The sequence below is a fragment of the Trachypithecus francoisi genome, unplaced genomic scaffold (genome assembly GCF_009764315.1).
Source record: "Trachypithecus francoisi isolate TF-2019V2 unplaced genomic scaffold, Tfra_2.0 Lachesis_group8, whole genome shotgun sequence".
Classification (NCBI taxonomy): Eukaryota; Metazoa; Chordata; class Mammalia; order Primates; family Cercopithecidae; genus Trachypithecus; species Trachypithecus francoisi.
The window spans coordinates 62,745,866-62,768,241 of record NW_022681473.1 but is presented as its reverse complement, the minus strand read 5'-3'; the positions used below and the strand labels follow the sequence as shown (position 1 = coordinate 62,768,241).

At 44.6% G+C, this 22,376-nt stretch overlaps 1 protein-coding gene across 8 annotated transcripts in view; it reads left to right on the top strand.

Moving 5' to 3' along the window:
- NUMA1 (nuclear mitotic apparatus protein 1) overlaps positions 1-22,376 on the top strand; it is an 82,319-nt gene that overhangs the window by 37,117 nt on the left and 22,826 nt on the right. For 4 of the 8 annotated variants that reach the window (XM_033207461.1, XM_033207467.1, XM_033207463.1 and 1 more), the window contains 2 exons: positions 10,136-10,209; positions 17,791-17,876. In XM_033207461.1, the coding sequence (XP_033063352.1) occupies positions 10,168-10,209; positions 17,791-17,876 (128 nt within the window). In that variant the 5' untranslated portion in view covers positions 10,136-10,167. Of the gene's footprint in view, positions 1-3,981; positions 4,297-4,648; positions 4,672-4,949; positions 5,161-10,135; positions 10,210-17,790; positions 17,877-22,376 lie in introns of those variants that run through there. The other 4 variants (XM_033207462.1, XM_033207464.1, XM_033207466.1 and 1 more) reach the window with 4 other exon arrangements.

The window sequence follows — 22,376 nt, the reverse complement described above, 5'->3', positions numbered from 1 at the left end:
CTGCTGCTGCTGCCACAGGCGGGAGGAAGAGGAGGGAAACGCTGGAGAAACTGGCCAGGCTCCTTGGGCTGCCCTGAAGAGCTGGCCCAGAAACTTGGCAGCTTTGCAGAGGGGTTCCAGGGGAAGGTTCAGCCTCTCAGAAGCTGCACAGCTGGAAGCTGTTGCCTTAAGTTTAGAGCAAGGGGCCAGGCTGGGGAGACTTTTTGAGACAGTGTCAGTTCTATCTGGGCTAGGAAGCTTCAGGGCTGACCCATTGCCATATGTGGCCAGGGCAGTTTTAGCAGGCCTCCCTCCTATTTTCGCCTTATACATTTTCTGGAGCATTGATAATGCCAGTCTTTAAATTAAGTTTGGCCAGGCCTGTGATGGCTCATGCCTGTAATCCTAATACTTTGGGAGGCTGAAGCAGGCAGATCACTTGAGCCCAGGAGTTTGAGACCAGCCTGGGCAACATGATGAAACTTTGTCTCTACAAAAAAAATACAAAAATTAGTCAGGCGTGGTGGCACGCACCTGTAGTCCCACTGCTCCAGAGGCCAAGGTGGGAGGATTGTTTGAGCCCAGGAGGCTGAGGCTGCAGTGAGCCATGATTGTGCCACTTGCACTCAAGCCAGGGTGACAGAGTGAGACTCTGTCTCAAGAAAACAAAAAACAAAACCCCAAACAATTATGTTTGCCACTTTGCTTTTCTATAAAAGTTTTGGTATCTGCTTTGCTTTTCTTTCATGGTGCTCCTTTGAATAAGAACTTCTCTTCCTGCTAATAGTGATTGCTAACTACAGACTACAAATCATACAGTGGGAATAGCCTACAGGGCCTGGAAGAAGCAGCAGGGTGATGGGGAGCCTACAGCAATGATCATTGGTCTGACCCCCACCCCCACCTTATTCCAACCACCCACCACAGTCATTCTCTGGTGGCCAGAAAGTTGAATTTGTAAACCTGACATCCAGATGTAGTTTGGAGAAGCAGATTTAAGGAGTGCTAGTGTGCTAGGTGTTATGGGGGATCACAGAGAGAGAGCAGTAGAACTGGTTATGCCCTTGAGGAATTTCCATTCTAGATGTGAAGACAAGACTTTCATGCATATACACATAAGTGCCAAGAGTAGGAGGTAGTTACATTTTTCTTATCACCAGTGTAATATAAGATTATTAAAAATAAATGCAAGGCCGGGCATGGTGGCTCACACCTGTAATCCAGCACTTTGGGAGCCTGAGGTGGGTAGATCACAAGGTCAGGAGTTCGAGACCAGCCTGGGCAACATGGTCAAACCCTGTCTCTACTGAAAATACAAAAATCAGCTGGGCATGGGGGCAGGTGCCTATAATCCCAGCTACTTGGTAGGCTGTGGCAGGAGAATTGTTTGAACCCAGGAGATGGAGGTTGCATTGAGCCAAGATCATGCCATTGTACTCCAGCCTGGGTGACAGGGCAAGACTCCATCCCAAAAAAAAATACAGCATAGAAAGTCCCCAAGTGAATGTTCCCTACGATCTAACTCCTCCCGCAAGGTAACCCCTGTTAACTGTTAAATATTTGAGGAGTTAGGAATATTAAATCAAATATATTAAATATTTGAGCTGGACCCTAAAGTAAAACCTAGAGAGGCAGACTGATGGGAAGAAGGCAGACAGACAGAGGATCCAGCCTCCTGCTCCAGGCAGAATACGCTCTCTGGCTTCCCAAACAATTGGTGAGCCAACTTCTGTTTGGACACCTTGGTGACAAGCGACCAAAATGCCAAACAGGAATTAGTCTGCAGGAAGCACCCATCCATGCCTTACATGCTAGCCAGTGTGTTGGACACCTTATAGGTATTATTGAATTAATTTTCATTACTTTTTTTTATAACAGGTGTCTTTATTCTTATTTTACAAATAAGGGTACTAAAGCTCAGAATTTTCTTGCCAACATCAAATAGTTAGCAGCATGTGGTAGAGAATTCTACCATTTACTTGCTGTGTGATCTTGGCAAATTATTTAGTCTCGTAGCTCAATTTCCTCCTCTATAAGGTTGGGTGATAATGGTACCTACTTCATAAGGGAGTTGTTAAGATTAATGAGTTCGTACATGTTAGGTCAGTAGAATAGTGTCAGGTATATAGTATGCACTCAGTAAGCGTTAGCTACTATATGTCTTTCTGTCTGTCTATCTATCTGTCCATTTATTTATGTATTTATTGAGACAGAGTCTTACTCTGGCACCCAGGCTGGAGTACAGTGGCATGATCTCTGCTCATTCCGCATTCAAGCAATTCTCCCACCTTAGCCTCCTGAGTAGCTGGGACTTTGACACTAAAAAAGACACTAATTTGTTTGTAAATCATGACGTTTTTACTGGTTGTCTTATGTGTAAAACATTTTAGCCTATATGTTATAAACTGTAGCCAATGATTGTGACCTCTATAGTATACCTCCTAGTAGAAAAAGACAAAGACAACTCTGGGCCAGGTGTGGTGGTTCATGCCTGTAATCCCAGGGCTTTGGGAGAAGCATAGAATTTTTAGAGAAGAATTTATAATAATGCTGTGCCTAGGCAACATAGTGAGACCCTGTCTCTACAGAAAAAAAAAAAAATTAGCCAGGCATGGTAGCACACACCTGTACTCCCACTACTTGGGACGCTGAGGCAGGTGGATCACTTGATCCCAGAAGTTTGAGGTTACAGTGAGCTATGATCTTGCCACTGCACTCCAGCCTGGGTGACAGAGTGAGACCCTGCCTCTTAAAAAAAAAAAAAAAAAAAGAACTCCACTTGGCTAATTTTTTGTTTTTGTGTTTTTGTGTGCTTTTTTTTGGTATTTTTTGGTAGAAACAGGGTTTCGCCATGTTGCCCAGGCTGCCTCTCAAAGTGCTGGCATTACAGCCATGAGCCACTGTGACCCACCAGCTACTACTTATTATACTCTGTTTTCTCTCTTCTTCTGACATCATGTCATCTCCTCAGTTTAATTCTTCATATCATCCCTCATACTTTTCTCCCCTGTACAGTTCTTCTCTCTGCCTCCTGTCCATTCTTTACGCTGTCTCCACAATGTCTCTCACTGTAGCTTCCACCTGGGTTCAAGTGATCCTCCCACCTCAGCCTCCCGAGTAGCTGGAACTATAGGTGCGGGCCACCATACCTGGCTAATTTTTTATTCATGAAATTTTTTGTAGAGATGGGATCTCCCTATGTTGCCCGCGCTGGTCTCAAACTCTTGGGCTCCAGTGATCCACCCAAAGTGCTGGGATTACAGGTGTGAGCCGTCGTGCCAAGCCCCCTTTCCATTCTTTCTTACCTTACCCTCTTGTGTGTCCCCATTACCTGTCTCCTGACTGTGCAGCCTCCTGACTCACCTCATTGCTGCTAGTCTCATTCAGGTATATATCAGAATAAACTTGGGGCACCGTTTGTGTCATACCACAGCTCTGTGTTAATAACAAACAAATAAACTTACAAATCTTTGATTCCTTGGTTTGAGGTTCAAGATCCTCCTAGCTCTCTGACCCTACCTCACTCTTCAAGCCTTTTCTCCTACTGCTTCCATGCCTCATCTCTGCTTTTTCTTCCTCCCCACACCTCTCTGTTTCCATCTGGGGAAATGCTACCTGTGTGTTTCAAGGTCCAAATTAAAATGGCACTTCATTTTTATAACCCTTCCCTACTTTAAACTGGTTAGAATTTTTCTTTACAGCTTTTATGGAAAGTAGCACACCAGTTTGAAATTAATCTTCAAGTCACATTTCATATCTCCTGTGGAATGACAACCTACCTCAGTGCAGATGCTGGGGCTTAATTAATTAATCTTTGTATACTTCCTACAGTTTCCTATAGGAGTGCCTTACACATAGTAGGTGCTCAATAAATGTTTGTGGCATAAGATTAGGCGGTGTCTGTTGACCATCTGGTGGGCTTGCCTTTCAACCTTGGTGACAGTCACTATGTAGTGGGGGGAAATGCTGTGGTTTTGTCTTCTAAGAGTCAGACATCTTTTGTTTTCAGCCATGTAGGAGAAGCAGAACCTACAAGTCCCGGTGCCTTCGTCTGTTAAGGGCTGCAGCCAGTGCCTAGCGTACTCGGTCTCGTGCCTTGGCCCCTCAGCCCCTCCCCACAAATGCTCAGCGGAACAGGGGATTAGGTTCTGGCAGCACAGCTGGGATTTTGGCGGCCATTCCACAGCCGACAATAGCACGCAGCACAGGACAGCGCAGGCCTGTACTCCAGGGCCAGAATCTGCCTGGGCTTCTTGTTTGGGTGGCGGAGGGGGAGGAGCGGGCACAGCGCGGCATCCTGGCCTTGCCACGCAGAAGGTATGGGCTGGAGAGATTCCCTCGGGAAATGGACTTAGGGGGTGGCCGTGTCCCAGAGCAGGGCAGGCGGTGCCCATGGAAGGTGGCAGGGTGCTTTGTGTGTGAGCGGCATGGTTGTGCTTAAAGACACAGCCTGCCCTGGGGCCGGTAGGAAGCTGCCCCCGATCAAAGGGCCTGCATGTTGCTTGTTCTTCAAAGCCTCTGTTCCCGGGTCTTCCTCCCTGCCCTGCGGTCCGCCAGGCAGGGGCTGATCTAATTATCAGGACAGCCCTTGTGCTACCCTTCCATTGCTGTCCAGAGAGATGGACAGATTATTACTGCTGCCTTAAACTCTGGGTGGAAAACAGCGAAGGGGGAGTGTCCGGTTGATCCCAGGTTTGTCAGGCAGGCCACTGTGAGATGTGTTTTGTGTGTTTATGCCACAGTTTGCCTTGGCTCTTGCTGCTGTTGGAGTTCTGTAATTTTGCCTGCCTGCTTGTACCTTCACCCGCAATCCGCCACCCCTATTCGTCCTGCTTTTCTTGTTCGTGGACCAAGCCTCCAGCCTTCCCCTTTGCAGCCCCTCCTCTCCAGTGCACCCCCTCCCTCTGGGCCCCACCCCCACTGAGAGTCCCCTGCTTGCTGCCGCTCCCAGATCAGGGAAGCTTGCTGTGCCTTTAAAGAAAGCAGACTCCTGGCTGTGACGCACTTCTGGCTGTCAGCCAGGAAGATCGCTCCTGCCAGGCAGACTGAGAAGAAAACCAACAACTTTTCTTTTGTGTGTGGGGTTACTTTCCACTGGCCCCCCCCTTCCTCCTCTCCTTTCAAGATTTAAATGCTAATGGCGGATTAAAACCTGTAGATACGTTTGGCTTTAGGAGTCTGGTAAGGCCCCCCTGCACCGAGACTTTTTCTCTCTCACTCTTTCTCTGGGTTTTTGTTCAAACATGGAAGAGGGAGTGGGGTGGATTCTCCCCCCTCACCTCCCTTTCCTGCGCCATCCTTAAAGGGGAGGGAGAGAAGAGGGAGAGCAAGTAAACATACTCAGAAACAGGCGCTGTGGAGTAGAGCTTGCCAACATCCGGGAGTTGGCGCCTTTCAGAGCAAAGGGTTGCTTTCTTTCCCCCCTTGCGTAGATGTCAGCATGTTTTTGTTCAGAGAAGGAAAGCGTGTGCGCCTGCACGTTGAGCTGTAGGGGTAGCTCATGAGAGGGCTTCACCATTTCTGCGTGAGGCCCTGGGTGTGTGAGGCCCTGGGTGTGTGCGCGGTGGTGGGCAGTAAAAAAAGGGTTCATTTTATCAGCTAGTAGGGACCAGGGTGTGTGAATATAGTGGTGGGGGCCCAGGTGAGTGTATGTGTGTAAGTGTGTATGTACGCGCCTCCGTACAATATATGGCTGCGGGCCTGGTTGCGGGTCTGGTTCCTGATTGCAGCTCTTTTGCCATCATCCTGATCTGGACTCTCCAGAGCGTGAGGAGAAGGGGCAGACATCAGTAAGCCACTTTTGAAGAAACCAGAGAATCTTGGTTTCCCCTGCAGTCCCTCTGTTGTTCCTCTCCAGGGCCTTGGGGTTCTGTGCCAAACTCTAGGCTACAAAGATGGGGTGGTCTGTGTTAAGAGGAGGAGGCCTGAGCCCAAGCTAGTCCCTTTAGAAGGACCAAACTGGTTTGCCCCTGACCTCAGGAAACTCTTTGGACTTGGACCAGACGGTCTACCCAGTACTCCCCAGGAATTGAAAAAGATTGTTTTTCTCTGTATGACGTCTCTTGGAGCCACTGGTCCTTTTGCCTTTTATCTTCTCAGAGGCAGGGGATGTACTAGCGACGTATTTCCTATGCTGTTTTTATAGCTTGTTAGCCTAGGGCAAGGTGGCTTGGCCCCTCTGGGGTAACCTGCCAGGTGAGGTCTGGGTGTTTGCTTGCATGTGCCTCCTGACCTATCCATCCCAGAGTTGGAGGAGGAGGAGGAGCCGTAAGATCAGGATTTTCACTCTTTGGATGTGAGTGTCTCTCAGATGGGGAGTATCTTTCTAAGAAAGGGGTACAGAGCATGGAATTCTTAGGCTACAGGCAGGCGGGGTCTCAGGGTAAGTGGTAGTAAATTTTGCAAGTGAGCACTGGCGCACAGATGGGGCAGCCATTTCCTTTGTGAGCTGTGAGGCTGTAGTCCTTTGGAACTATCAGGTGGAGAAGGGAGTGGGATTCTGGGAAGGACCCTTTGAGGTGGGAGCTTGTGTGGGCTTTGGGCCCTGAAATTCTGGGAGTGGGAGTTAGCACTAAGAGAATGAGGGTTCAGCAGAAGCAAGGGCCCATGAGCTGAGAGATACGTGTGGTTTAACAACTCTCTGGGACCAAAGGTCACTTTGGTGTTATCTTGAGGTAGGGCTGGTGTTCCCTTGATGGGCAATAAGTGACTAAGAGGCAGTCTCAGAGGAGCTGGCACCCAGGCCAGGGGTGGGGTAAGGAGAGCAGTACTGCTGCAGCTCAGACCCTCTGGCCTTTGGCCTATCACTTGTTCTGTACTTAAAACTGAAGCTTTTTCAGAATAGACTCCAGAGCTCAGCAGTTTGACCCTCTGGTCCCACTTCTTGCATCTGAGCAGGTGGTTTATATTAGCTTCAGCCCTGGTAGGAAATAATGGCTAGACTTTAACTCTTTAAGGTCCAGAGAGGGTACAAGCAAAGTGGCTGCATGTCTCTTTAGTGTCACTCTTCTTATCTTGATACTTATTTTCTGGAAACAGAGGAGTTACTATAAATGTGGGAATTGGTCCTGATGCCGGGGAGCTGCATTGTCTCAGTTTGGGAAATGTAAAAAGGATGCAGGGCCTTAAGTTTATTACATAACTGCTTCTGTGTCCTTGGTTACTTCTTGAGAACAGGGAAAAGGGAGGGTGCCTTACCAGCTCATTGAGGCCTCTGTTTTAGATTCTGGGGGAATTTCTTTCTCAGAGAATCAGGTAGATGGGAACTCCAAAGGTGCCCTCAGAGGGCCTGGCCTTTTGTTTCTTTGTTTATTGAGTGAGGGTTGCGGGGGTGCCTGATCCAGCTGGGGTGGATCTCAGCAGATCCTTCTGTGAAATGGTTCCAGGCTACCATCGCAAGGATCTGTTTTTCCATCAGCATCACCCAGTGTACTGGGTGGGGCCTGCCTCAGATTTCAGAGGGAGGGTGGGGAGGATGGTACTCTGACTGGGAGCCCTTGGGTTCCCAGCCAAAGTCTGCTTAAAGCTATAGTCCCAATGTAGAAGACTTAGCTGTGCTCCTGGCTTCAGTCATTCCTTACCCAGAGAAAAGGGAATGGCTGGGGCTCTCCTGAAGCCTCTCACCCTGATGTTCTATCTCTAAGAAAGTACCTCTTTACAGGCTTAGACCTGAAGAGCAGACAAGGTCCTTCAGGAGTTCCTAGTGGTGAATATTGGGTTCCTCGTATTTCTGTGCTTGGGGAACACAGAAAAGAATATTTAGCCTTGACACTCATTTTCTTGAGCAGTGGAACTAGTTTTAGACAGGCTCTCCTGGGAGGACCTCAGGGTTGTATGTTTTGCCTCTGAGATGAAGAGGTTGGTTAAACTTCAGGACATTTTTAGTAGCACAGCTGTGAATCTTTCAAAGGGGGCAAGATCTGCCTACAGTTGCAAATAAAATTTCTGACTGAAGTGTTGGGCCTCATCAAAAAGACTGCAAGTCTATAAGCAGCAGTGAGGATGGGGGAGAGGTGATCTCCGCCTCATTCCTTGTGATTTAATAGCTCAGAGGCCTTTTTTTAAAGAAGCCCCAGTTGAGTGTCTGGCTGTTGGCGCCCCACCACAGAGCCAAGTGTGATCCCTTGAGCTTTAGTCTTGTCAACCACAGAAAAGCCTTATTGCAGTGCAGTACTTGGGGCTATCTGCATCCATCCATGCCTGTCCTCAAGGGCTATACAATCTTGCCCATGGATAGGGCATACTTGATGATAATCATCCAAGACTGAGGAACATAAGCCCCTTAGCTTCTTTGCCCTGCTGAGAGCTCTCTTAACCATTTCATTTGCCCTTGCCAAAGCCCAGGTGAACTGGCTCATTTCCAAGACTGATGCTGGCATGACATGTGGAATCATGTTGGATTTTGCAGGGTCAGGAAGCACTTAATTGTAATTAGCATTTAGTTATATTTTAGTATTTAATTATTTTCTTCTATTAGTGCTTCATGTATGTTTAATTTTACTCCCTCCCCTGCTTTAAGCCCCTCAAAGGCAAGGACCATGTCATTGTCTCCCATTTCCCATGTAGCTTCTAGCACAGGATGATCACACACACATATATATATATATTTTGTTGTTGTTGTTGTTTTGAGATGGAGTCTCGCTCTGTCACCCAGGCTGGAGTGCAGTGGCGTAATCTCAGTTCACTGCAAGCTCCGCCTCCCGGGTTCATGCCATTCTCCTGCCTCAGCCTCCCGAGTAGCTGGGACTACAGGCACCCGCCACCACGCCTGACTAATTTTTTTGTATTTTTAGTAGAGATGGGGTTTCACCGTTTTAGCCAGGATTGTCTCGATCTGCAGACCTCGTGATCCACCCGCCTTGGCCTCTCAAAGTGCTGGGATTACAGGTGTGAGCCACCGCTCCCGGCGAGGATGATCATATTTAGGAACTAAGAAAATACCTTTCGGTTGGCTGATAAACAGAGTATACTTGGATAGGAAGGACCAAGAGATAATGGGGAATGAATTCTCAGATTTTTGTATCTCTTTCCCTTACTAGACAGTGAGCACCTTGTGGGCAAGAATGGTGTCTTTCTTGATCCCCAACTTGCATACAGTAAACTGGTTCTGCAGAGCCCACACTCTGGAGATGCTAATATATGGGGAGACTTATAGGCGATGTGGCTCTTACCACTCTTGTTCCTCCTTCTAGAGTAGTTACAGACTGAGCACATGTGGCAGGAGATGTGGGACAGGGCTCATTGTGCCCCTGGAGATTAGTGAAAATTGTAAGGGCTGATAGGAGGTGTTGGTGAATATTTAGTTATCTGGCCTGTAGTCTCTTGGGTAGGTTGGCAGGCAGGTGGCAGAATCTCAATGGGAAAGGCAATTGGGGATGAGAACACCAGGACAGGTACCTAATTTTCATTTAATATCCCATGGGCTCTCCTCCAGAATTGGAGTTGACCTCATCCAGAGACCTACGTTTGGATATACTCAATCCCCCATTTGAACCATGTTTGTGAAACATTTCTGTGGAAGATATAAAAATCCAGAAACTAGAACAGTTTCCCCAAGGACTTGGGTATTGTTAGGTAGAATTTGGGTACCTGTAGAAAGAGCTGGAAATCAACATTTCTGCTTAAGAACAGTAATTATTTATTGACAACCAACCATGTGCCAGGCACTGTACTATTTGCTTTATCTTTAAGCATCACAATAACCCAGAGAGGTGTATGTGGATCCCATTTTGCAGATAAAGAAAAAGACTAAAAGAGGTTATGTTGTTTGTCTAAGGTCCTATGACCCTGGTCATATTAAATCAGCATCCAGACCCAGGTCTGCCTGAAAACCATGTTTGTTCTGTATTTAAGGGCATCATGTCCCAAAGAGTAGGGTTGAAGACCAACTTTGAATGTTGTATTTTCTGTGAAACTGAAAAATTACGTGGGGTAGACATTGAGTTAAATGCACAATTCTTTCCTGTCATCTCTGATATAAGCTCTATAGTAATTTTCATGTATACTCAGCTTTCTAAAAATTTCCATGGTGTCTTGGTGGATTCAGTGAAGAGTGATTTCAGTGTTGAGAGTTGGCAAATGGAACCATTTCGCCTTTATTTCTTGATCATGGATATCTGATATGATTAACTGCTTTTCTTCCTCTCTTGGGTTCCAGGCGCATTGGAGTGACTGTCTGGTATCACCAAGATGACACTCCACGCCACCCGGGGGGCTGCACTCCTCTCTTGGGTAAGTAGTCTTCCTCTCTTTTGTTGGCTATACTTCTCCAGGAAGCTTGAGAGGGTTAGGAGAGGAGTTTTGTAGGAGCCAGGGCTATGTAAAGTCTTCTCATTTCTAGACGAAATAGTTTTCCTTTAGACTGCATGGAAATGCATTTTCATCTGCTCTGTGTGTATTTTTCTGAATAAAAGGTTAAATGTGGGCTGGGCATGGTGGCTTACGCCTGTAATCCCAGCACTTTGGGAGTCCAAGGCAGGTGGATCACCTGAGGTCAGGAGTTCGAGACCAGCCTGGCCAACCTGGTGAAAGCCCCCGTCTCTACTAAAAATACAAAAATTAACTGGGTGTAGTGGCGGGCACCTGTATTCCCAGCTACTCGGGAGGCTAAGGCAGGAGAATCACTTGAACCCGTGAGGTGGAGGTTGCAGTGAGCCAAGATCACACCATTGCACTCCAGCCTGGCAACAGAGTGAGACTCTGTCTGAAAAATTAAAAAAAAAAAAAAAAAAAGGGTAAATGCTGACCTTAGTGACCAACATATGCAGGGACTTTGGTCTTCAGAGGTCTTTAATCTTAGGACAAGGTTCTCATCACTCTCTCACCCCTTTCTGTCTGTTGCCATTGTCCATCAGCAAGTGTTACCTTGCTGATTACTCCATCAAAATTCTTTTGCTAGATCATTCATATATTTTCTTCCACAGACAATGGCAAATGAAAAAATAATAGAGTGCATTGGATATTTAAAGCTAGAGAGGCTGGATGTGGTGGCTAACACCTGTAATCCCAGCACTTTGGGAGGCTGAGGCAGGAGGATCGCTTGAGCCCTAGAGTTCAAGACCAGCCTGGGCAACATGGCAAAACCCTATCTCTACAGAAAATTAAAAAATCAGCTGGGCATGGTGTTGTGCACCTGTAGTCTCAGCTACTTGGGAGGCTAAGGTGAGAGGATCCCTTGAGCCACGAAGGTTGAGGCTGCACTGAGCCATGATTGCACCACTGCACTCCAGCCTGGATGACAGACAGAGTGAGACCATGTTTCAAAAATATATATAAAAATAAAAAATAAATAAAGCTAAAGAAACAGAGGAGACCATGGGGTGTGTTGATAAATATGGGCCTCAGAGTCAGATGCCCAGCATGGAATCACAGCACTGGTCCCTGTGACCCAGGGCAAGTTGGCCTCTCAGTATCTTTTGTTTTTTTTTTTCTGAGATGGAGTCTTGCTCTGTCGCCAGGCTGGGGTGCAGTGGCGCAATCTCAGCTCACTGCAACCTCTGCCTCCTGGGTTTAAGCAGTTCTCCTGCCTCAGCCTCCCGACTCGCTGGGACTACAGGCGCACACCATCACACCCGGCTAATTTTTTTGTATTTTTAGTAGAGACGGGTTTCACCATGTTGGCTAGGATGGTCTTGATCTCCTGACTTCGTAGTCTGCCCTCCTTGGCCTCCCAGAGTGCTGGGATTACAGGTGTGAGCCACCGTGCCTGGCCAGTATCTTTTTTTTTAATGAGGATGATTTTAAATTAAAATACCTCATAGAGTTCTACTTTTTCTTGGCACTGTGAAAAAAATAAAATACCTCATGGGGTTATTACAAGGATAATGAGATACATTTAGTGTGCACAAGTACCCACACACATGCAGTCATTTAGCATAATATCTCAATAAATCATAGTTCTTCATATTTAAAATATTTCCTGGGCATGCTTGTTGATACAGGATATTTAGTATTCACCCTGAGTACTGATTAATCAGGGCCAATTGGAGAGCCAACCATTTTTCTTTTTTTAAAAAACAGACATAGAGTCTCATTCTGTTGCCTAGATGGAGTACAGTGATGTAATCATAGTTCATTGTAACCTCAAACTTTGGGGCTCAAGCAGTCCTTCCACCTCAGCCTCCCAAGTAGCTAGGACCACAGGGGTACGTGCCATGCTAATTTTTAAAAACTTTTTGTAGAGATGGGGTCTTGCTAAGTTGCCCAGGCTGGTCTCAAACTTCTGACCTCAAGCAAACTTCCCACCCTGGTCTCCCAAAGTGTTGGGATGGCAGACGTAAGCCACTGCACCTGGCTGCCAACTTTTTTTTAAATTAGAGAATATTTAAAAGGGAATGAATTTTTAATTTCCAGTTAGGGTTGAGTTAATAAGACAGGTTGTTTTAGTCATGATCAAATCTTGAGTGAGGAAATATATATTTAATGAACAAAATATTCATTCTTAGTCTTCAGTTTCTGAAATGGATGTAATTTTCTTTTGTGTAGCTTAAAATGGGTATTTTTATATTTATATATTTTATAATTATATTGCATGCCAGTGTTTTATTCTCTATTAGGAACATTGTCTCTTCCTTCTCCTACTCTCCTCGCATTTCCCCCCAAAAAGGCTGGTTGGGTTTTAGGGGAACCTGAGCAACATCTCTAGTTCAATGCGAGTAACTGAATGTTGGGGGCTCCTTTAGCCACATTATTTTATGTTGATTGGTTTATTTATTTAGGTTCTAGGCTTGTTTTTACAGTGACTACTACTGTTACAGAGAATAAACACAAGACTAATTATTTATTTATTTATTTAGAGACAGTGTCGCTCTGTCACCCAGGCTTGAATGCAGTGGTGTGATCACAGCTAACTGCAGCCTTGACCTCCTGGGCTCAAGCAGTCCTCCCACCTCAGCCTCTCTAGTAGCTGGGACCACAGTCATGCACCACCATGCCTGGCTAATTTTTTGTATTTTTAGTAAAGACTGGGTTTTGCCATTTTTTCCCAGGCTGGTCTTGATTTCCTGAGCTCAAGCAATCCACCCACCTTGACCTCCCAAAGTGTGAGGCATGAACCATTGCACCTGGCCTAAGACTAGTTTTATTTATAGCAGCTACTTATATCCTTTTCTCAAAAGTCACAGTAAATATGCATGAGGCCAGCTCACACCTGTAACCCCAGCACTTTGGGAGACTGAGGTGGAGGATCACTTGAGCTCAGAAGTTTGCAGCCACCCTGGGCAACATGGCGAAACCCTGTCTCTTCAAAAAATACAAAAATTAGCTGGGCGTGGTGGTGTGCTCCTGTGCTTCCAGCTACTCAGGAGGCTGAGGTGGGAGGATCACCTGAGGCTGTGGAGGTTGAAGCTGCAGTGAGCTGTGATCGTGCCACTACACTCCAACCTGGACAGTAGAGTGAGAGCCTGTCTAAAAAAAAAAACAAAGAACATGCATGAAATTGTTAAAGTATAGTTATATATGCTGGGTTCAGTAGTGCACACCTATAGTCCCAGCTACTTGGGAAGCTGAGATGGGAGAATTGCTTGAGCCCAGGAGTTTGAGGTTGCAGTTAGCCATGATTGCATCTGTAAATAGCTGCTGCACTCCAACCTATAACATAGCAAGAGCCTGTCTCTTAAAAATATATATAAATATAGTTATAGAGAATTTTTTCAATTTAAACAAAAGTTGTGGAGCTAAAGCAAATTTTATGAAACTATAGTAGCATGAAATAATGCATCTGTTATGTTAGTGAGAAGAGTGGCATAGAACATACACATACACACACATGATAATCCAACTACAGTTTTAAAAAAATTACCGGCCGGGCGCGGTGGCTCAAGCCTGTAATCCCAGCACTTTGGGAGGCCGAGATGGGTGGATCACGAGGTCAGGAGATCGAGACCATCTTGGCTAACACAGTGAAACCCCATCTCTACTAAAAAAATACAAAAAACTAGCTGGGCGAGGTGGCGGGTGCTTGTAGTACCAGCTACTCGGGAGGCTGAGGCAGGAGAATAGCAGAAACCCGGGAGGCGGAGCTTGCAGTGAGCTGAGATCCGGCCACTGCACTCCAACCTGGGCGACAGAGCGAGACTCCATCTCAAAATAAATAAATAAATAAATAAATAAATAAATAAATAAGTAAGTAAGTAAATAAGTAAATAAATAAATAAATAAAATTACCTAGGAAAAAACGAAATAAATACATCAAAATGGAAAAAGTACTTGTATTAAAATACTAGAATTATTGGGAGTTCTGTTTTTTGTCTTCTGAATTTTCAGTAATTTATAACATAAAAATAAATTAGTGGTTTATTTTATTAATACTTAAATTATAGCTTGAAACTATTCTGTAAACAGCAGTTAATAATGAATAAACTGTTACAGGATATTTTAAGATTTGACAACCTTAAGCAACCCTGCAATCCTAAAGGGCAACTCTTGAGTTACATGGTGAGCCTGGTCCTCACTCTCATGTTTTATGTCCTGACTAGAGATGAAGGAACTTCTCTACTTCCTTAACTTTTAAATGATTTCTCACTTGAGAGCAAAATAATTCACAGGAAGAAAAGTCTTTTTATATCCATGAAAGGAACTGTGGCTGGATTATTACCTAATTGGTATATGTGATGAATCCAGATTCCTTAGGAGACTTTACATCAGCTAATTGGTATGATTTTTTAGTCTTGTTAGTGAACAAGCATCCATAGCCCTTGAATGTTTTACCTAGATTGCAGGTATTGATAAGAGATGGTTTAGCCTTGGCAGTCTCTCCATTTTCTGCAGGTAAAATGGAATCTTGGCCTGAAGTTTTCAGAATCTTCTTAGAAAACTTACAATGACCTGTCCTGACCAATTAGATTGAGCTTTTTTCAAAAGACAGTATAAATATATTATAAATATATTAGCAAACTCTTTAAGATGTCAATAAGTCACATTTTATTTCACATTAAAAAACTTTTAATCTGTTGTAATTTGGATTCATCTAAAAGATTCCTCTTTTTGAGATAGGGTCTTGCTCTGTGACCCAGACTGGAATGCAGTTGCATTCATGGCAGCCTGGAACTCCTGCTCTCAAGCAATCCTCTGCCTCCCACCTTAGCCTCCTGAGCAGCTAGGACCACAGTCATCACAGACATGCACCACCATGCTGGGCTGTTTTTTTTTTGTTGATTTTTGTTTTGTTTTGTTTTAATTTTGGGGGGACAGGGTCTTGCTGTGTGGCCTAGGCTGATCTCAAACTCCTGGCCTCAATCGATCCTCCCTCCTCATCGTCCCAAAGCACTGGGATTACAGGCATGAGCCACCACACCTGGCCTAAAAGTTTTATTTATTTATTTATTTATTTTTTATTTTATTTTATTTTTTTTTTTTGAGGGGTCTCAGTCACTCTAGTTGCCCAGGCTAGAGTGCAGTGGTGTGATCATAGCTCACTGTAGCCTTGACCTCCTGGGCTCAAGCGATCTTCCCACATCAGCCTCCCAAGTAGCAGGAACTACAGGAGCATACAGGCGCAAGCCACCTCACCCAGCTAATAATTTTTTTTAAATTATTATTTTGTAGAGACAGGGTCTCCTTATGTTGCCCAGGCTGGTCTTGAACTCCTGGCCTCAAGCAGTCCTTCTGCCTCAGCCTCCCCAAGTGCTGGGATTACAAGCATGGGCCACTGCACCTGGCCTTAAAGTTGTTTCTACATGTGAAAGTATTTAACTGAAATAAATACTATCATGTCTGTAGAGGAATCATTGACTTTTAAAAATCCTCTTAATTCTATAGTGCATGCAGCTAACTTAACTGTTAAGAAATACAAATGTTATATCTACTTCATTATTTTAATTTTATTAGCCATAATAGTGCCTTATATTTATTACTCTTTCTTTTTTTTTTTTTTTTTTTTGAGATGTCTCACTCTGTTTCCCAGGCCACACAGTGCAGGGACACTATCATAGCTCATTGTAACTTCTCCAGCTCCTGGGCTTAAATGATCCACCCACCTCAGCCTCTTATGTAGCTAGGACTTACAGGCACCATGTCCAGCTTGCTTACTTGCTTGCTTATTTATTTATTTGGCAGAGACAAGGTACTGTTATGTTGCCCAAGGTGGTCCTAAACTCCCAGCCTCAAGCAGTCCCCCTACCTCAGCCTCCCAAAGTGCTGGGATTATAGGTGTGAGCCACTGCGCCTGTCCTACTTTGTATTTTTTTAAATGTGTTCTTGCATCCATAATCCATTTGAGCTCACACTGGTCCTTTGAAGTAGATAAGGTAGGGGTTCCATCCATTTGGCACGAGAGAAAACTAGTGCACAGAGAAATAAAGTTTATAACAAAGATTGCTGGCAAGTTTCTGGAGGAGCTGGGCCCAAAATGTATATGTACTGGCTCCCAGCCCAAATATAGAGAATACATTTATAAGCAATAGAATCTAGTTGTCTGCACATAACCACTATGCTGAAGTTCTTTAAAATACCTTGTTTCTTAAAGCAGGCTCAGTCTCTCTCCCCTCTTAGTGTTGAATATGTGAATAATTAACTTAGCAAACCGTTTCTTCTTGTATTAATAAAAAAGTAAACTTCAGCCCAGACTACTTCTGAACTTTACTGCCTATGGAATTCGTGAGGTTTTCCTGTAGAAGTCGACCGTGTATACTTATTGAATAACCTGTGTACCTGATGCATGTGACCCCTGGTAAATTTTCTAGTGGTAAAAACTGATTTAGATGTATGCCTATCTGAAGCCAAAGAATGGGAACAGGCAACTAAATCAGAATAAGAAGTTTTTCTTTGAGATTCCCAGCCCAGCTCGTCTTCTTCTTTCATTCCCACCCCGTTTTTTTTCCTTTCCTTTTCTTTCTTTTTTTTTTCCTTTGGAGATAGGGTCTTGCTCTGTCACCCAGGCTAGAGTACAGTGATGCAATCTCAGCTTACTGCAGCCTCGACCTCCCTAGGCTAAGGTGATCCTCCCACCTCAGCCTTCTAAGTAGCTGGGACTGCAGGTGTGTGCCACCACACCTGGCTAATTTTTTGTATTTTTTGTAGCACAGGGTTTCACCATGTTGCCCAGGCCCGTCTTGAACTCCTGAGCTCAAGTGATCTTCCCGCCTCAGCCTCCCAAAGTGCTAGGATTGCAGGTGTGAGCCACCGCGCCTGGATCCCTCCACCCCCTTTTTAAAAAATCATCTTGTTCCCCTATTGTTTTTCCCTTCTCCCCTCAGCCAAAGTTTTATGTGTGGAAAGAATAAAAATGCATTAATAAGATTTTATGTCTTTGTGGGAGTGTATAGCATATATGTAATATTTATGTTTTGAATAGATATTTGAAAACTCAAGAGCTACAAAGGGCTATAATATAAAAATCCAAGAGATACAGAAACTTATAATGTAAACATTCAAGAAATACAAAGGGCTATAGTACATTTAAGAGCTACAGAGAGTTATAATGTAAGAGCCTTTCTTTTCCTGCCTCAGACTCCCTGCTGTCAAATTCCTCTGTTTAGAAGCAATGTTAGTACCAATTTATTGGTGTATCCTTCCAAAACCATTTTATGCCTAAAAGTATACTCCCAGTGCTGGAACATCTTAGGAGAGTTTAAGCTTTTATTTAGTTGAAGCCAAAGGAAGGACTGTCTGATGGTTGCATTTCAGGTGGCTGTAACTGGATGAGTGAGTGCAGCAGCACTCCTTCCTGAAATTAAAAACCTGAGAATCATCAGTTCTTTTATTCCTATAGCCTACAAACTGTAAGCACTCACATCGAGCCTCTGGGAAAAGGAGCAAACCACATTGCTTCTGGCATTTGTAACATCTCACTAGGCTGTTCCCCTTGATTCACAGGTGAACAGTCTGCATGTGGCTGACCCTGTGGAGGCTGTGCTGCAGCTCCAGGACTGCAGCATCTTCATCAAGATCATTGACAGACTGTGAGTACGCACCATACCTCTCTCTAGCCTCTAAGGCAAAGCTGATTGCTGGGGTGGGGGCTGTATTTGTTCTCTTTACTTGGTGATGGATATGACCAGAAATCAGGGGCAGGATTGGGACATCATAAGCCAGGGTGGGGCCTAAAGGCACGAATACATTGACTTCATCTTCCAGTCGCTGTGCCACTCCATGGGAGAGGTTTCACGCTTGTCCCATCCTGAGGCTTCTGCACTCTTGCACAGGAGAGCCTCCAAGGCTCCATGCCCTCACATTCTTACAAGTGCTCACTCTTGGGCTCCGCATTCTCTTATCTCACCAGAAGCCTTCTGCAACCCTCTTTTCTTGACTCATCCCTACCCTATGCCACAAGCCCTCTTTGCAACCTTCTGAGGGAAGAAAGAGAAAGCTCTCACATCTGAAGGAAAGAAGAAACATCTAGAAATCTCATCTGTAACTTGTTAGCACAGTACAGATATGCCTCTTTCTAAGCCATTATAAAATAAATACACTTCTGGGATTTTTACTGCCTCAATTAACTTGTTTTCTGAGGTCCATGAGCATTTAAAAAGCTTGTTGTTACCATGCAGCAAGGATTGTAGTTTGGCCTTTTGGTCTGTGTCTTTAGCACATTTCCTTTGAACATCACAGTTATCTGGGAAATGAATAGAGTGGGGCTTCCTCCCAGTATCCTACCTTTTTGGGACCAAGCATAGATCAGTCGTTGTCTTTTTTTTTTTTTAAGAAAGCACATTAGATTGTTTACCCCAGGCCAAGAATAGACTGAAGTGTTGAAGGTGTTTATGTGCCATGCGTGACAGTTAGGAACTGGTATTAGGGACTCACATCTCTGTGAAGCAAGCACTTTACCCATTCATAGGTAACAGCTCATTGATAGGGAAAGAAGGTAAAGTTAAGCTTATCAAAGGCCAGAACTGTGTCTCATTCATCTTGGGGTCTTCCCTACCTAACTTAGGACACTACATTGGTTAGGTTTTAATGTTTGTTGAGTGAAGAGATGAGTTGATATTCTCCATCAGCAAGGTCTAGTGGGGCTGAGTAGCCCAGGACAGATGGGTCTGCTAAAGTGGTTCTTTATTTGAAATGTGTGTTGGTCGTGGGTTGTCTTATAGGATTTTTTAAAATTCCATATGCTCTAACCAGGACCTGCCTTAGTACCTCTAAAAGAAGTCACTGTTCTTATTTTGGTCCAGACACTACCATTTTCTCTTCCAGTTACCCAGGCAGGACATTTCAACATCATCTTGACTTCTCTCTCTCCTTGGCGCTGATCTCTAATTGGTCATCATCCTCTCTGCTCACAACCAATGTCCCTCCCTCTGCCTCATTCTAGTTCTTCTAGCCTAGTTCTTCTCTAATCTGCCCTTATTGCAGTTCATTCCTATACATGAGTTCTCAATAATCTTTCTCAAATCTTGTTTTCTTTGTGATACTTCAGTGACTCTTCATCAAACCTCAGTGAGTATTCATTTTTAATAGGTAGAAATCTAAAATCTTCAGCCTGGTGTTTAAGATCTTTCATCAGGGGATCATTTCCTCTCACCAGTTTTGTTTCTTGCTTTTTTTTCTCCCCACTCGACACCACCTCATTTTTTTTTAATCTTATAGAAATTCTTAAATCCTGGATTCTGTTAATTGCATTATTATGGTGCGGCTTAACTTGTTCCATTGTTCCCCTTATTGCCTATATACTGATAATTAGATCTAAGCTTGATTCACTTTTTTTTTTTTTTTTTTTTGGCAAAGACACTTCATAGTTGGGGTTGTATACCACCTGTAAGTCAGCATTTTGGAACTTCTATTGAAAATCATTATTTTGCAAACCCTAAGGAAGTGATAGATCCAGGCACCTAACATTAATGGCTGGTAAAACCATTAGGCTGGCAATACCTAACTCTGTGTTTAATTTTAACCTCACTAAAAGTGAAGCAGCCAGATATAATATGCCTTGTATTATAACACAAAATATGGGGCAGCATGCTTTTATGACCTCAGAATAGATCAAGGAACTTTTGCTTTTGAAGAGAGAAATTTCCTTGGCCTGGTAACAAGAGCAGTAGATGTACCCAAGAGTAAGGATGTGTGTTGTCCTTGGGTTAGCCACTGTAGGTTTATAACCTGGTAGGAAATTTTCATAGGAAGCATCAAAAATTCAAGATACTCATTTTCAAGTTGTCTTCTAGGGTGTTGCCTGAACCTAGGCTGCAGTAGAAGGGGGAGTTGGAGGTAGGCGATATTAAAATCCCAGGTTAACGCTAATCTCCATCTCAGATCCAGCACATTGCAGACCAGCTTCCTTTTGGGAAGTGGAGGTTCTTGGTTAATATGTTCTGGCTCTTACATTTCTGGTACTGTTACTAGTGCCAACCTAAATCAGCAGCCTAGTTCTCAGCAGAAGGCAGCAGAGGATGGCAAGGTTGGAGGGTAGATAGAAGCTGTGGGAGTTGGGTGACTCCTGTCTGCACACTGGACAAGGGGCGCCCTGAGAAAAACAATTCTTTAAAAAATAATTCTTTAAAAAAAAAAAGAAGCTGTGGGAGTTGAGGAGGGTTTAATTGCTTGGCCACTTGGCCTTCTCTATGGGAAAATTAACTGGGATCAACCCCTCTGACAAGTTTCCCTTTCTGTTCTTCTGTGCGTGAATAGCTAAAGCAAAAAAGGCTGTCCCATCTCTTTGATAGCTGTGAGGCTTGAACAACAAAGTATAGTGGAGGCATTTTGCCAGAAAACTTACAGTTCTGACGTTTATCTTGCTGACATTTATTTCTCAGTAAAAAGCATCCCTCAGTTGTCAGTCAGCCCATATATATTGAGCACCTACTTTATTCCTGGCTTTCAGCTAGTACAGTTGGAGTGGGCAGTTGTAAATGGTGCAGTTGCATTCATGAGTGCTGGAGGACAGTGGAGGCATGACTGGCAGGAGTTGTGGATGGCTTCCTGACAGAGATGAGACTTCAGCACTGTCTTAAAGGATGGGCTGGATTTCTCTAGGACTACTGTTGTCCAAAGCATGCTCCATGCAGCTTTACTTACACCAGGCTTTGTGTGTTGTAGGGGGAAGGGTTTTGTGATCAAATAGGTTTAGGAAATAATGCATGTTGTATCTTTTATAAAAATGTTCAGTTTAACCCAGCATTTCTCAAACATTTCACCTGAGAACCTCTTTTTATTTTTAGTTAATGGAATACTCTGAGGTAAATACTGCTCCACACTGAGCCAAGGAGTCACAACATTCCAGATTGTGGGTGGGTAGGGGAAATGGCTCATTTGGGAGTCTGTAAGAGATTAGCATCTCCTTAAGACTTTGTAGGAGTCTCTGATCTCAGACCAACTATCCAGATAGAGTGCCTCTAGTGGGGGATTCACTTGGAAGAAGCCTTTGTAATCACATGGGATATGGGGGGGAGGTACAGTCATAGTCTTGGCTTGGATGACGCTTGTGCTTCATGATGTCTCTGGCATTGGAAGTTTCTGGACCTGCCCTGCCCTCCAGAAAGCTGGCTGAGAACTAGGGGTTTAGATTCTGAGAAACAAGTGGCCCACTAATCAGGATCTCCCACTGTAGCCTAGAGAATTCAGCCTTCTAACTGAAGTGGTATTTCACTTGCTGCTTCTGAAAATGGAACCACAGTTAGCTAGGGGATCCAGCAAAGTTCCCCCACTAGGCTGAAGGCTGAGATGGCAAAAGCCTCCCAGAGGAGGATCCCAGGGACTAGTATTCTTTTTTTTTTTTTTTTTTTTTTGAGACAGGATCTCCCTCTGTCACCCAGGCTGGAGTGCAGTGGTGGCACCGTCTCTGCTCACTGTAATCTCTGTCTCTTGGGTTGAAGCAATTCTGCCTCAGCCTCCTGGGCTGTGTGAGAGCTCCCCCTGCTGTCTCCCTCTCCTCATGCTCTCTTCACACTTCCTGCTCTTCCAGTAAAGCAAGTACAGACAAGAAACACTAATCGAGAATACTAGTCCTGGCTGGGCACGGTGGCTCCAGCCTGTAATCCCAGCACTTTGAGAGGCTGAGGTGGGTGGAGGTCAGGAGTTTGAGACCAGCCTGGCCAACATGGCGAAACCCCATGTCTACTAAAAATACAAAAATTAGCCAGGTGTGGTGGTCCATGCCTGCAATCCCAGCTACTTGGGAGGCTGAGGCAGGAGGATTGCTTAAACTCAGGAGACAGAGGTTACAGTGAGCCGAGATCGTGCCACTGCATTCCAGCCTGGGCGACAGAGCGAGATTCTGTCTCAAAAAAACAAACAAAAAACTAGTCCCTGGGATCCTCCTCTGGGAGGCTTTTTGCCATCTCAGCCTTCAGCCTAGTGGGGGAACTTCACCCTGTCACTTCAGAGCTTTGTTTCCTCCTGTTCTTTCAGTTCTTGGATGTGGTTTTCCTTCCCCATGGTCTTCTCTCACTCTTACCCTAGGTGTGTTCTCCAGGCTTCCTGACAGCTTAGAGTTGAGACATTCCAGATGGTGTAATCCAGCTTCC